Here is a 12904-nt window from a genome sequence, read left to right on the forward strand (position 1 = left end):
CTCCTGTGTGACCCTGTAAAGAAGAAAGTACCGGCCGTCTCCGCCGCAGACCCCCATCCGGGCCACCACACACTCACAGGCTTCTGCAGCCTAACACACATGTACCGGCAAAGCTAGGACAACGCAAACATAGCACTGGACTTGCTCCCGTAGGATTTGCTACATGATCATCAAAATAAGGTCTGATATGGGTACATGATGAATAGTAATGTCAAAGGCTTTGTGATATTGACTTAATAATAAATATTTCTGCAGGTAAAAAAGGGGCCAAAATAGCTTCTGTTGTTGTGATGCAAGATCTGTTTACACTATTCACAGGCTCTTGGTGTGAGCTGGCCGCATGTCACTGACCATTTCCACTCCTCCCTCACTCTCATACTTCAGACAAAGTATTTTACATTGATCTAGTGCACAGTATGTCCATAGAGAGTGGTCCTCTAACATTAACCAAGAGATCGTTGGCCTAACGACTCCTAGCCTTCATGTGAAAAATACATGCAAAAGTTCCTTTGAGAATTGGACCTCAACTTTGTGGCAGATTGCTGCAATCCCATCATGCATCAGTGCAACATTTACATTCAACGTCAACCTGCTACATTTTTATCGTTCACTTCATGCGCGACGGCAGCATAGGCTATAGAGAGATCTGTACAGAAGGTATGCCCAGCAGCCTGGCTGCTGCATGTTGTAGAAAAGGAATTATCATTCCTAAACAAACTCCATACATACCTTCCTCACTGTCAGTATTATCAAGAACCTCATTTGTGTCCTTACTTACTACACCGCCTGTAAACATAGCAACCTCCTTATGAACCTCGGTGCCACTCTACAAACAACATGACAGTCCAACATCAGGGTTAAAGTGGGGCTAAAGAAACCTGTCCAAACTGAACGATGACAACGCCACCATTACAGCAACATATGCATGCTGTTAATCTGGAGATCGGAATAGAGGGTAACTATCCAAGGCTCTTTCATACAGATACTGTCATTTTCTGGTTATACTGGGTTATAAGCCTTAGTCTGTCAATATTAGATTAAATTCGCCATACTATATACTCAAGAAAATACGGTACTAGTCCTAAGACCATCACACAAGATTTATTTTTTACCTAACAAAAGAATAAATTAAGTCTGTCATGAATTCTTCAGGGCCTTTGGCACACAAATCTATCACTGTGATAAATCTCACTGAAATATCTTTGGTACATATTTTTGTGTGCTATTATATTTTAATTAACAAGTTTATGTCAATTTGTACAAATTCAAGGCTTTTCAAGCTAATTTGGCAATTTTCAAGGCTTCTCAAGGTCGACACTAAAAATCAAGGCTTTTCAAGAAGGACCTTAATATTCCAGGCTTTTTCAACCCCGCTATCGCAACTACCCAAGAGTGTCCAACAATGGAGGGCAGGGACTGTTGCAGCTAAGCAGAAAGAAACATGACATATTCTGTACAGCTGGAAATAATTTACTTCACTAAATACCAACATACATGTTGAAGTCTTCTCCAAAAGCTTTGATGTTTGAACAACTACTTTTCTATACCCGACATGAATTAATGTGTGCACCATCCATATACCATAGTTTTTGGCCCAAATATCACTACATTGTCATTAATTCCTAAAAAAACACTACTTGTTATTCTTAGATAGAAGTTATTGGCTGCAGGTAAATGCCTGGCAACAATCATCATGTTAATTCTGGAACAACTCCTGACTATATGGGTACAATACTTGTCAGTCGAATGTGTCACTACACTAACATCAGCCAACACAGGGCTGGTGCCACGAGTAGTATGGCGCCATGCAGATGGGTGACTGACTCTCAAAACATGGAACCAATGTTATGCAATGCATGCTGGTTAATCTCCACGTTCAGAATAAAAAATATATTGATAAAACCTCCAGTAGAATTGTTGGTGGTTTCGTTTGCATTCAGGTAAGCGAAGACAGGAAAGAAGGTATCTGTTGTAAACAAACATGTTCATGAACCTCGGCTTAAAATAGGTGCTGATTAAGGTATGCCAAGATAGTATTATTAACCTCCAACCTTCTTGTAGTGAACAGATGAAATAGCTATTGTACAGGACCATAGCAACTTGTTAAACTGTCATAATATTACAACTCATTCTCAGCTAGTACCTCAGCAAATAGTAAAAGGACAATCATTATATACTGTAAATCTGGAAAGTTTTGCGAGAAGGAAAGTACTGCGAAAACTGCGAGTGACACACACACGCAATAGTTTCATGACACAGTTATTTTTGCAGACCAACAACAAACAAAAAATGTAAGGATTCATATTTCGTTTATTCACCTCCCCACATTGTCAAACTAGGCAGAAGAGGATTAAATAAATAATTCCTCAGACCCTGTTTCCTTATTATGAACTGTCACTCAGTCACTAGTCTAATCCGGCTAGTTCACTACCCTGCCACGCTGAGTCAGTTTCCTCACATAACACTGAGTAGTCCAGACATACGCCAGTCTTGAATATAAACACTATTGTAAGATTGGTTGGTTTGTTGCTGGACGGCACACTCAGCAATATCCCAGCTGTATGACGGCGGTTTGTAAATAATCAAGTCTGGACTAGACAATCCAGTGATTGATATCATGAGCATCGATCCACGCAATTGAGACGATGACATGCATCAACCAAGTCAGCGAGCCTGACCACCCAATCCCGTTAGTCGCCGCTTACGACAAGCATATTCACCCTTTACGGCAAGTATGGGTTGCTGAATCTTCATGGGTCCACTATTGTAAGATATGCATGCCGCTCGGACCTCCCTTGTCAACTACAACAACACATTCATCTGTAGTTACCCAAACACTGACTGACACTGAGTTAGCTCTTCATCACACTGTATCCTACTCATAAAAAATAACATGTGCAAAAGCAACTTTTATCTTTGGTAATCTCATCGACATGATGTCACAAAACATTCCAGGTGCAGTTAAGGCTCTTGTTACCCACTTGCAATAATTTAATGGTGCAAAACTTTCAAGATTTACAGTATATATATCACCAGAGATATTGCAAAGGTTTCCATAATTCAAGTTCATAAACACCCAATATAACAAGGAAATAAAGCGCCAGAGTCAGGACTAATGTTGTCATTGTATGATGTTCCTAATGGCTACACCGTGTTCCATGTGACATACATGCCCCTGGCTGTGTGAAATATGCCTTCAAACCATTGGGAAGCACCTGCTGCCCCCTCACATGCACTTTCATATGTCAACTTTTCAGAAATATGTGTAAATATGTAAGCATGGTGTTAAAGATAATTCTAGCACATGTAGTAAGCCAAGAGACATTAATAAGAGCACGGACAAATACTTAGACAACACTGTACGCCACCAGGCCCTTTGGCCATTTCTTGACACCACCTAAAACACAGTCCATCTGCCTCCCTATCATCAGTGTTGCTGTTCTATAGTACACTTTGTTAGCTGAGAGTATCGTAATGTACTTGCCTACACCCGTGGTTGTAAATGTGCGCTGGTCACTCGCGGCTTCCCGGTAACTCTCGGTGCCATACTGCCCTGTTTTCGTCACCACGCGCACCTGGTAGGGTGTTGCTTCCTTCAGACCTTCAATCTGCTGCCAGAAGTCTTCATGTTCTTCATCCGGAACACTGTCCCAATCACCCTTCCCAAGTTGGCGATATTGCAGGAACGAGCGAGCTCCCACAGGCCTTCCATCGATGTCTGGGATGCGCCATGTCACATTGACAGCTGTAGCAGCTGCCATAACTTTGTCAACAACCGGACGAACAAGGTCTGGAAGAAATCATTCTCAACATTTGACAATGCTGCAATAGACTAAGAACAGCATATCAAATGGATCAGTACATGTCTTTTTAAAAGTGTTCAAAATTTTGACTGTATTACATTTTGATATTTGAAAAAAGCACTTAGTGGTTCTATCTCTTGGGCTGCAGAGCTGCCAGAAACTTGTGGTGTCAAATCCAAGCATCATCCTGAAGCAGCTTCAGTCCGTGCTAGTTGGGTTTCACCAAAGTGGTAAACACCTCAAATCTGCATTACTATGGGCCTTCCTCCCAAATCAAGCAGACATGCAGTGACATGAATAAAATACGGGTAGAAAAACGCAATGCATTAAAGAATGATTGTTTACTTTGAATAAGTATCCCAGACAATTCTAATTGCCAGTATGTTGTTGGAACAACAGTTGTGTTCAATTATTTCATCAGAGTGGCACTTGATCCATTATATACTCTGTACTTCCTTTACATTAGCCAATGGCCTTTACTTCCGGACTTTAATAAAACTTGTGGCTAAATATATTCCAAATTCCACAACTAGTGATTAGGTGTCTAACTTCATTGGGAAGCATTTAGAGTGAGTGAGTATGGTTTTACGCCGATTTTAGGAATATTCCATGGGCTTCACACGTTGTACCAATGTTGGGAATCGAATCCAGATTGAAGTACATAGTAAGGATAAGATATATATGGATGAGCAACGTTTAAACAAACAAACAAACCAAACTGTACATCACGTTGCCCATAATTGTAAAAAAGTAATGTCGTTCATCCATATATCTTATCCTTTATAAGGTGACTCTCTCTGTTTACCTGATGTGTGTTCAGCTGTGCGTGTGTCGATGTAGTACTCTTCCCCCTGGCCCTCCTGTGTCAGCCCCCACACGTACACGCGGTACGCGGTGTCTGGGCTCAGGCCCCCTAGAAACACGCGCCGCTTCGTCACTGTCTTACCCACCACCAGCTCACCAACCTCCAGGCCTTGTACTGAAGGACAAAACAGCACAAATAATTTATCAAATTTCCTTATCTAAATGAAGCACAGAAGAGACTCATTATGTATTTCAAACTGTGAGAATAAAGGTAGCATCTACAAAAGACTGATTGTAGTCATCACTTACTCTTCTTGTAGCCAACCCTGTAGCCAGTAACATTGCCGTTTGGCTCCTTGGGCTCCCCCCACTCCAGCAGGAAGTGCGTGGAGCCACGGTACAGAGCATCCAGGTACTCTACAGCTGACGGTACTGAAAACAGAGAATATGTAGGTGTAAACAGCCAGAAAGCTAGGTACTCTCTGGTTATCTCTCACTAGTACTGTATGCCAATGTCTATACAACATACTGAGAAACAACATACACAAGTTGTATAAAACCTAGCCTCAGAAACTCCTTACCTCCTTCTGGTGTTGAGAAGTTGACGATGTTGCTGCCTTCAGAGCTGAAGTAGTTGTTGACGACCACAACATCAGCCTCTATCTCTGAGTACGAGGGCAAGTTTCGCACCTCTGCCCTCATCTTGTTGTCTGCTTGTCTCCGTCTCCGTGAAGCGCCATCCTTGGTTGTGTCGGGGATGAACACTTCGTGCAGTGTCGTCTCCTTCTGTTCTCTCTTCCAGTAACGAACCTGTCATTGAAGAAAATGTCACTCATTGGTCAATACATTAACAAACACATGAAACATATATCAAGGAACTGTTTCAAATGATGGTTTACACCAAAGTCTGCAACATCCTAGTTGTCATGACGGCAAGTGTAACAAGAAACTGAAGCAGCAAAAGGGTGACTCACGATGTGAGCTCGGTCAGACAGTGGCATTCCCAACGATCAAGTACTAGCCCCATCTAAAAGGGCTGACAAAAAAAGGAGATTGGGTTCTTACAATGTGTGAGACTGCTCACTGTATGACACTACAATGGCCATGCTTATGCTATTAACCACTAATTAGTGTGGGGGTACATCACAGGTGTCCCAGTCGTGTGAGGGACCGCAAGTCTCAGTGCAGTGTTCAAATCCCAGTTTCTGATGCAGTTTCTGAATTTGTCAGCACCACGCCTGTGCTTGTGGCAGTGATAAAGCTCTGAGACCTGCATGACTTCAAGACTTTTGCTTACATCAAGAAGATATGCCGAATTATGACCTAAATACTGTTGAAAGCTGCATCAGATCTATTCACCTAGTGTGGTCAAGACTGGATTATTTCCGGGTTGCTGTTTGCTTTGGACCAGCAGCGTCACAGCTACTCAACACATTCACTTACTGCCCCTTACTGCTGCATGGGGTCCCCAGGCTTAGGTTCTGACCCCTAACAGTAATAAATGGATCACTGCCATCACTATTCTTTGTTCATCCCAAATGTTGTCACATCATGAGCTGAGGTGAAATGGGATTTAACGGCATGTTCAAGCTTATTGCACTTATATAGCAACGTGTGTGTGTGTGTACGTGTGCGTGTGCGTGTGCGTGTGCGTGTGCGTGTGCGTGTGCGCTTGTACTAGTCCAGGCTCATGCCGATTTTTTAGTGCCAGCCCACTGAGATACCATGCCCCACTCAGACACAGTATGACCGGTCCGAGCCTACCAGTCCTTGCTTAAGCCTCTTAATGCCAAGCACCAGGCAGGGTAACAACAAGTACCATCTTTTAATGTCTTTCGATCCAACCCAGACCATGTGTGTTTAGCACATACCTTGTAACCTTTGTATTCTCCCTGCATGGACTCTGTGCTTGTGTTGACAGGATCCCAGCGGAAACCTGCACTTGTTGCTGTCACATTCTTGTCAGGGTCCAGCTCGAAGTTCCCAGGGACAACAGTTGGTGCTGGAAACAAACCATCCATTATTAAACATTTTCGGTCTCTTTTGAAAATGCTGTCTCACTTGAAGCGATAGCTCTGAATGTCATGAGCGTGTATGTTCTATAACATGTTATTTTACCAGAGTGCATGGTGTTAGTCTGAAATCTCCTTACTTTATCATTGTCTAAGTGGCATTTGCAATCTCCTACCTGCTTCCCCAGAGAAACCCCGAATTTCCTCAGCTGGGAGGTATGGCTGTCCCACTCTGTTCTGTGCTCTCACTATGATCTTATAGGGCTTGTAGGTCTTGTTGATAAAGATCTCCCTCCTGCCAACTGTGGAATCTGCCTCTGCGAAGTTCATGACGCCGTCCCCATCCTCCTCCTTCACCGTAATGTTGTAAAAGAAGTCGGGTGCATTGTGCTCAATCTGGGGCATGGGCTGAGCAAATAAACAATGTTCAAGTTTTAGTAGGAGTAACATAATGAGACAGTGATATATATTTATGTTTAAGAGGACTATATTTATCTATTTGACTGGGAAACCAATGGTTGATGGCACAAGCTAACATTTCATTGCCTAGTCCTCTCTCTAGATATCTTTGATTTCTCTCCAAGGTACAGCAAGTATTCTAGCATGATAATGGCTTAGATACATCACACTTAAACATCCTTGGTACATAAGTTTTAGTTTTGTACATTTACTACTTTTATTAACAAGTTTATGTCATTTTGTACAAATTCAAGGCTTTTCAAGCTATTTTGGTGATTTTCAAGGCTTTCAGGTTGACACTAAAAATTAAGGCTTTTCAAGAGGGATCTTAAATTTCAAGACCTTTTCATGCCAGTACGAACCTTGTGAGTGGTCTAAAACATAATACAGGTAAGATAGACCTGTCAACCCCTCATCATGACAATGTGGGAGATTTGCCTTCAAAATGGGGGAGATTTGCCTCCAAAGGGGGAGATTTTTAAAATAGTGAAGATAAGATAATTTCAAACTTTTATTTTTCATAATGTTACTAAGAAAACCAAATATTTTGAAACAATAAATAATCAATAAGTTTCTTATACGTACAGCTTGCTTAATTTCCGTTTGCATTTTCCTCCTCCAAAATAAACCCCAGCACCATCTACCCATAAAACTTTCGTTCAAAGATCATCTCAGATAAACGCAAACAGATATTGAAATTTCACAATCGGTAGCTTGACCAGTTGAAGACGTGTTCAATCCGAGCAGTTGTCAGGCTTCGTTACGATGCAGGTTTTCTGAGTATTTGGCGCGATGTTGGTTACAAAATTTGCCAAAGAAATATCAAATGCATTTATCCTGACGCAACATCATCGCCCCTAATTTCAATAAGATATGCTGGTTTTTTTCTGTCTGCGGTAGTCTGTTGACAGTCCCATTACTTCGCTTCTTCAATTTCCTAGAAATGTTCACGTTATTCCATTCCAAGAAATTTATGCCATATTTGGAAGTACTATTACGTTTTACTACAATTTATGAATGCAATGAGTCTCGTTGTCATTGTTGACCTTTCTGACCTTGACGTGTATTAATCTCATTTGTTGACTTGTACTGTTGTATTCAAATTAGATTGCAGATCTGGGACGCAAGCAAACTATTAGCCAATCAAATCGTGTAAAATAATCACATGATACGTTCTCACGAAATTTGATAAAGTTCTATTTTGATATTTTCTGTGCACACAAGTCACCCTGTCAGTCAAAAGGAAATTTATAAGTGTCACTTTAAACTTTGACTTTGAAACCCTAGCTGTGAGGAAGCCTGATCGTGTAACTCATTGTTATTTCGACTGCCGAATCAACCAATCACGTATAGTGTTGTTTCTGAAGACAGCGCTTGCAGGACATATTTTGTTTTCATTTCCAAGAGTTCAATGACGTAACTTTGAGGTATGTTAATGTTTTAACAAAGTTTCTGACAAATCTGATAACCAATAAAGTCATGTATAACTGGACCGGCCATATGTATCTATGTTCTTAAATTATGGAAGAATAAACACGCTAAGAACATGAAGACAACAGTTCATTTCTTGAAGTGATGAATACTTGGCTGATTTTTCATTTCAAGTTCAACCCTTCAGGCATCTGTTAGGACTATCCGAGTTTTCTTAACAGCTTACATTGTTCAATCATTCACCATATGAATTTAATTACCAGTTGATTACTGGACAAAGGCAACATCTGGGTCCCCCTGCGGGTGGCTGTGATAAGGGTCGCTAATCCGGGAGCCTACCAGACAATTCGGGACGCAAACTTCCCGTTCATTGTTTTTACTCACGGGACAATGGAAGTGAATTTTTAAAATAATGAAGAATTCTGTTTTGCGGGAGAAATAGTCAATCATGCGGGAGACTGGGAGATTTCATCAAATTGCGGGAGTCTCCCGCAAAATGCGGGAGGGTTGACAGGTCTGGTAAGATCTTGTTTGACTGATTGAAGATCAGATTTAAAATTGTTCACTTGACTGTTGATTGTTGTCCAGTCTTACCTCCCACTCTATCACCAGGAAGTTGGTCTTGTCACCCACAGTCTGGACCTTCCGGGGATGCCGGTCAGGACGACCTTGGGGAGTCTTGCACTCCGCCGGGTTGATAGCACTTGGTTTGCCAATACCGATTTCATTGATGGCCTTGACACGGAAATTGTATCTAACCCATAATGAAAGCTTTATTTCTGCCTCGCGACTATCAGCAGAGGGCCTTGCACCAGTGACCCAGACATCTGGGTGGAATGATGTGTTGTATTCCACAATAAAACTTTGCAAAGGAGAGAAGTTTTCCAGTTTTGTATCAAACTGCCATTTCAAAATGGCATCATTTGCGTAGCAGTGCTTCATTGACACATTGTAGGGTGGATCAGGTGGTGCTGTAGGAACACAAGAACATACACTATTAAACGCAAGAACATACACTATTAAATGCAGGAACATACACTATTAAACGCAAGAACATACACTACTAAACGCAAGAAACACTTATCATGAGAAGACAAAGGGAATGTTGGGTTTTATGTGATTCATCAAAATTTGAACTTTAAAGTCAAGAATGTGTATCAAACAAATGACCAAGATTTGTACTTTCTTAAAATCATTTGAGGACAAGCTTACCTTTGACCTGTAATTTAGCAGAAGCTGTAGCATTGTCAAGGCCATTAGATGCCATGCACGTGTAGTTAGCAGTGTCTTTACTGTTGATGTCAATGATAGTCAGTGTGCCATCCATGATGCTGAATCGGGGGTCATCCTCTTCAATTCGGACACCATTGCGCAGCCAGGAGTACTCCAGGGTCTCAAGGGGGTCAGTGATGGCCCCACAGGTAAAGGTCGCCTCGTTGCCATAAATTAACTCAAGGTCAAGTGGTTCAGAATCTATTTTAGTTTTCTCTGAAATTTAAAGATTTCTTTGTATGAGGAATTGCATGAAATAAATCTAAAACATCTTCATGTTACCTACACACAAAACATGTTCGAAGAATCAATCACAAGCTGACCAAGTAGGATCTAGAAAACAATGTTGAAAATCATGTATTTTTTAGAGTAAAAATATCATTTATACTTATCCTGACTCATACTTATTGCTTATCTCTCTCTCTTCCCAACAGGTAGTGGAAACGTCCTGTGCTGTTCCCAAAGAACAGAGAAAACAGCTCACCCAAACGCACCCTCACTCTGCGCATGCGCACCGGAACCATGTGACCAAGCCCATTAACTCATCACTCTCTCTTATTTCCTACTTAATGGTCGGAACACATCAGTGGAAAGAGGGGAAGGCCAGGAGGGTACTCATTTGTATGAGTCAGGATAAGTATAAATGATATTTTTACTCTAAAAAATACATATTTTATCTTATCCTGACTCATACTTACTGCTTGAATCTCACAGTAGGTGGTGGGTTCCACCTGTATGTGTGATTATGTATGTGTCGATCTGTTCTATACACCCCATAGGAACGTTGTTAATCTTCTATGTAAATTCTTCATTTGGGGACCACCTTCCTTTTTTGTGAGCAGCAAAATGGAAGTAAATCATATAGATTTGTGGATTTATAAAGTTTCTAAGATTAAAATCTTGTTCACCTTAAACGATTAAAGTGTTAAGAGAAGAGCAATAATCTTAACACAATCATTTCTCACTCATGTGCTGAATTACATACATAGTAAAACAGGGGGCATGGACTCTCAGTCGTTGGTTATGGAAAAGTAACCTGATGTCAACAAGTCTACGTGATATTGGGTGAGTGTGATCTTCTAATGTCGTCTGGTAGGATTCGTGAGTCGTTGTGCCACAACTAATGGTCCCAATTGGTGAATACCAGCTAAGTCTTCTGTAGCAAGGTCTCTGAGGTATGTGATTGGCGAAAACTGTATCCGATTTCCAGAAACAACCTTCCATAATAGTTGTTATGGAGCAGTTGCCGTGAAGTGCCAAAGTTGAGGCTAAGGCTCTTACTTCGTGAGGGTTGGAGGCTGAAGGGGGGTCCAATCCCACTGCTCTGTATGCTCTGAGAATAACAGCTCTCATCTAAAATGAGATAGTTGTTCTGGATACCTCTGTGTGTGTATTCCTTAATAAAGGAATAAATAGTCTCTTAAAACCTTGTCTTCTAGGTTTAGACTTTTGTAGGTATAATCTTAAGGCTCTGACTGGGCATAGTGATAAATCCTCTGTATCCTCTGCACCAAGGACGGAGGAAAGAGCCGGAACATGGAATTGTCTGTCTGGTTGGCCTGGTAACGGGTTCTTTGCAATAAAGTCCCATCTTAAGCCAAGGTGCGCTGATGAGTTGTTACCACTGTCAAATGTGATGCGATTGAAGTCTATCGCGTGGATTTCAGATATTCTGGCTGCCGTAGCTAATGCCAGAATAAATAGGGTTTTCTGCGTCAGGTGTTCAAAGTCGGCCTGTTGGAGCGGTTCGTATGCATTACTGGTTAGGTGTTGTAGCACTATATTTAGGTCCCATGCTGGGGCTCTAAATCTTTCTGTTGGTCCTCAAGTCTGAAGGATCTGAGTAGGGCTATCAGCTCGGGAACTTTAGTAAGTTTTATCCCGTTAGCCATTGTCAGTACAGAACTGATAGCGGCCAAATAAGTGCCCAGTGTCAAACCTTTAAGATTCCTTGTACTTCGTAAGTGACATAGGTAATCTGCTACTTGTGGTATAGTAGGTTTGGCTGCAGAAAAACCCTTGGATGTTGCAAACTGGTCAAAACGTTTCCATTTATCGTCATAGAGATTCCTCGTTGATCTACGAAGTGCTAAGGAGACTGCCTTAGCTGCTCTCATGGAATATCCTCTTTTACGAGACTGCTCTTGATATGCTCCATACGTGAAGTTCATATAGATCTGGTCTTGGATGGACCTGATTGGAGGGGGGGTGTAGCAGTAAATTTGGCCAGTTTAGAAGTTTTAATATTGGATTTCCTGCTAGTTCGACCAGATCTGGAAACCACGTTCTCGCTGGCCAGTAAGGCGCTACCAAAAGCAGTTGTATGCTGCTCGTGTGTAGGATCTTTTGTAATATCTGTGGTATCACGGCTGGTGGAGGAAACGCATACGCGTTTAGTCCCTCCCATGATATTGACAGAGCATCGACTGACCAAGCTAGTGGGTCTGGCACTGGTGATACAAATGTTGTTATCTGATTGTTGAATCTGGTTGCGAATAGGTCTATCTAATGGGCAACCTTTTTCTTTTATAGCCAGTTGGAATGCTTCTGGGTGTAGCTTCCATTCTGTCGGTGATGGTTTGGCTGGTCTGGTGAAGGCGTCTGCTAAGATATATGCCACTGCTGGTATATGTCTTGTCTTTATTGTTAAGTTCAGATTGTCTACTAGCTCGTAAAGCTGAAATGTCAACTTCAGGAGGGTCAAGGTTTATATTGTATGCCACAGTTGAATTGTATGTTCTGATCATCAGACGTTGGTTTCTTAACTTGCGGGCCCAGTGAAATAATGCACGGATTACTGCCTCACATTCCAGGTAATTGATGTGGTAGAGCTTTTCTGCTTCTAACCATAGGCCTGCTGTTAAAAATTCCAAAGGGCAGGGCCGCTCACTGGTAATGTTGTCCTTCAAAGAGGAACATAAATATTTCCTGAAAGTCCGTTTTATGGGAATGTGTAGGTAAGCATCCTGTAGATCGATGCTTCCGAGATAGTCGTGCTGTCTTATCATTTGTTGAATCATTCTGAAATCCTCTGGTTTTGGGAGGTATTTCTTGTTGAATTTTCTCATGTTGTAAATCAAACGAAACTTTCCGTTTGAATTCTTTTTGAGAACCAAAAAGATC

The 12904-nt window shown here is 41.6% G+C and overlaps 1 protein-coding gene across 6 annotated transcripts in view; it reads right to left on the minus strand.

Moving 5' to 3' along the window:
- LOC124140101 (neuroglian-like) overlaps nt 1-12904 on the minus strand; it is an 82185-nt gene that overhangs the window by 6990 nt on the left and 62291 nt on the right. For 5 of the 6 annotated variants that reach the window (XM_046507471.2, XM_046507472.2, XM_046507474.2 and 2 more), the window contains 9 exons: nt 9722-9997; nt 9104-9480; nt 6796-7027; nt 6479-6609; nt 5189-5417; nt 4917-5039; nt 4609-4782; nt 3485-3790; nt 1904-1966 (listed from right to left, as the gene is read on the minus strand). In XM_046507471.2, the coding sequence (XP_046363427.1) occupies nt 1904-1966; nt 3485-3790; nt 4609-4782; nt 4917-5039; nt 5189-5417; nt 6479-6609; nt 6796-7027; nt 9104-9480; nt 9722-9997 (1911 nt within the window). The remainder of the gene's footprint in view (nt 1-1903; nt 1967-3484; nt 3791-4608; nt 4783-4916; nt 5040-5188; nt 5418-6478; nt 6610-6795; nt 7028-9103; nt 9481-9721; nt 9998-12904) is intronic. The other variant, XM_046507475.2, reaches the window with a different exon arrangement.

Source organism: Haliotis rufescens, unplaced genomic scaffold, assembly GCF_023055435.1.
Source record: "Haliotis rufescens isolate VD_foot unplaced genomic scaffold, xgHalRufe1.0.p SCAF_22, whole genome shotgun sequence".
Classification (NCBI taxonomy): Eukaryota; Metazoa; Mollusca; class Gastropoda; order Lepetellida; family Haliotidae; genus Haliotis; species Haliotis rufescens.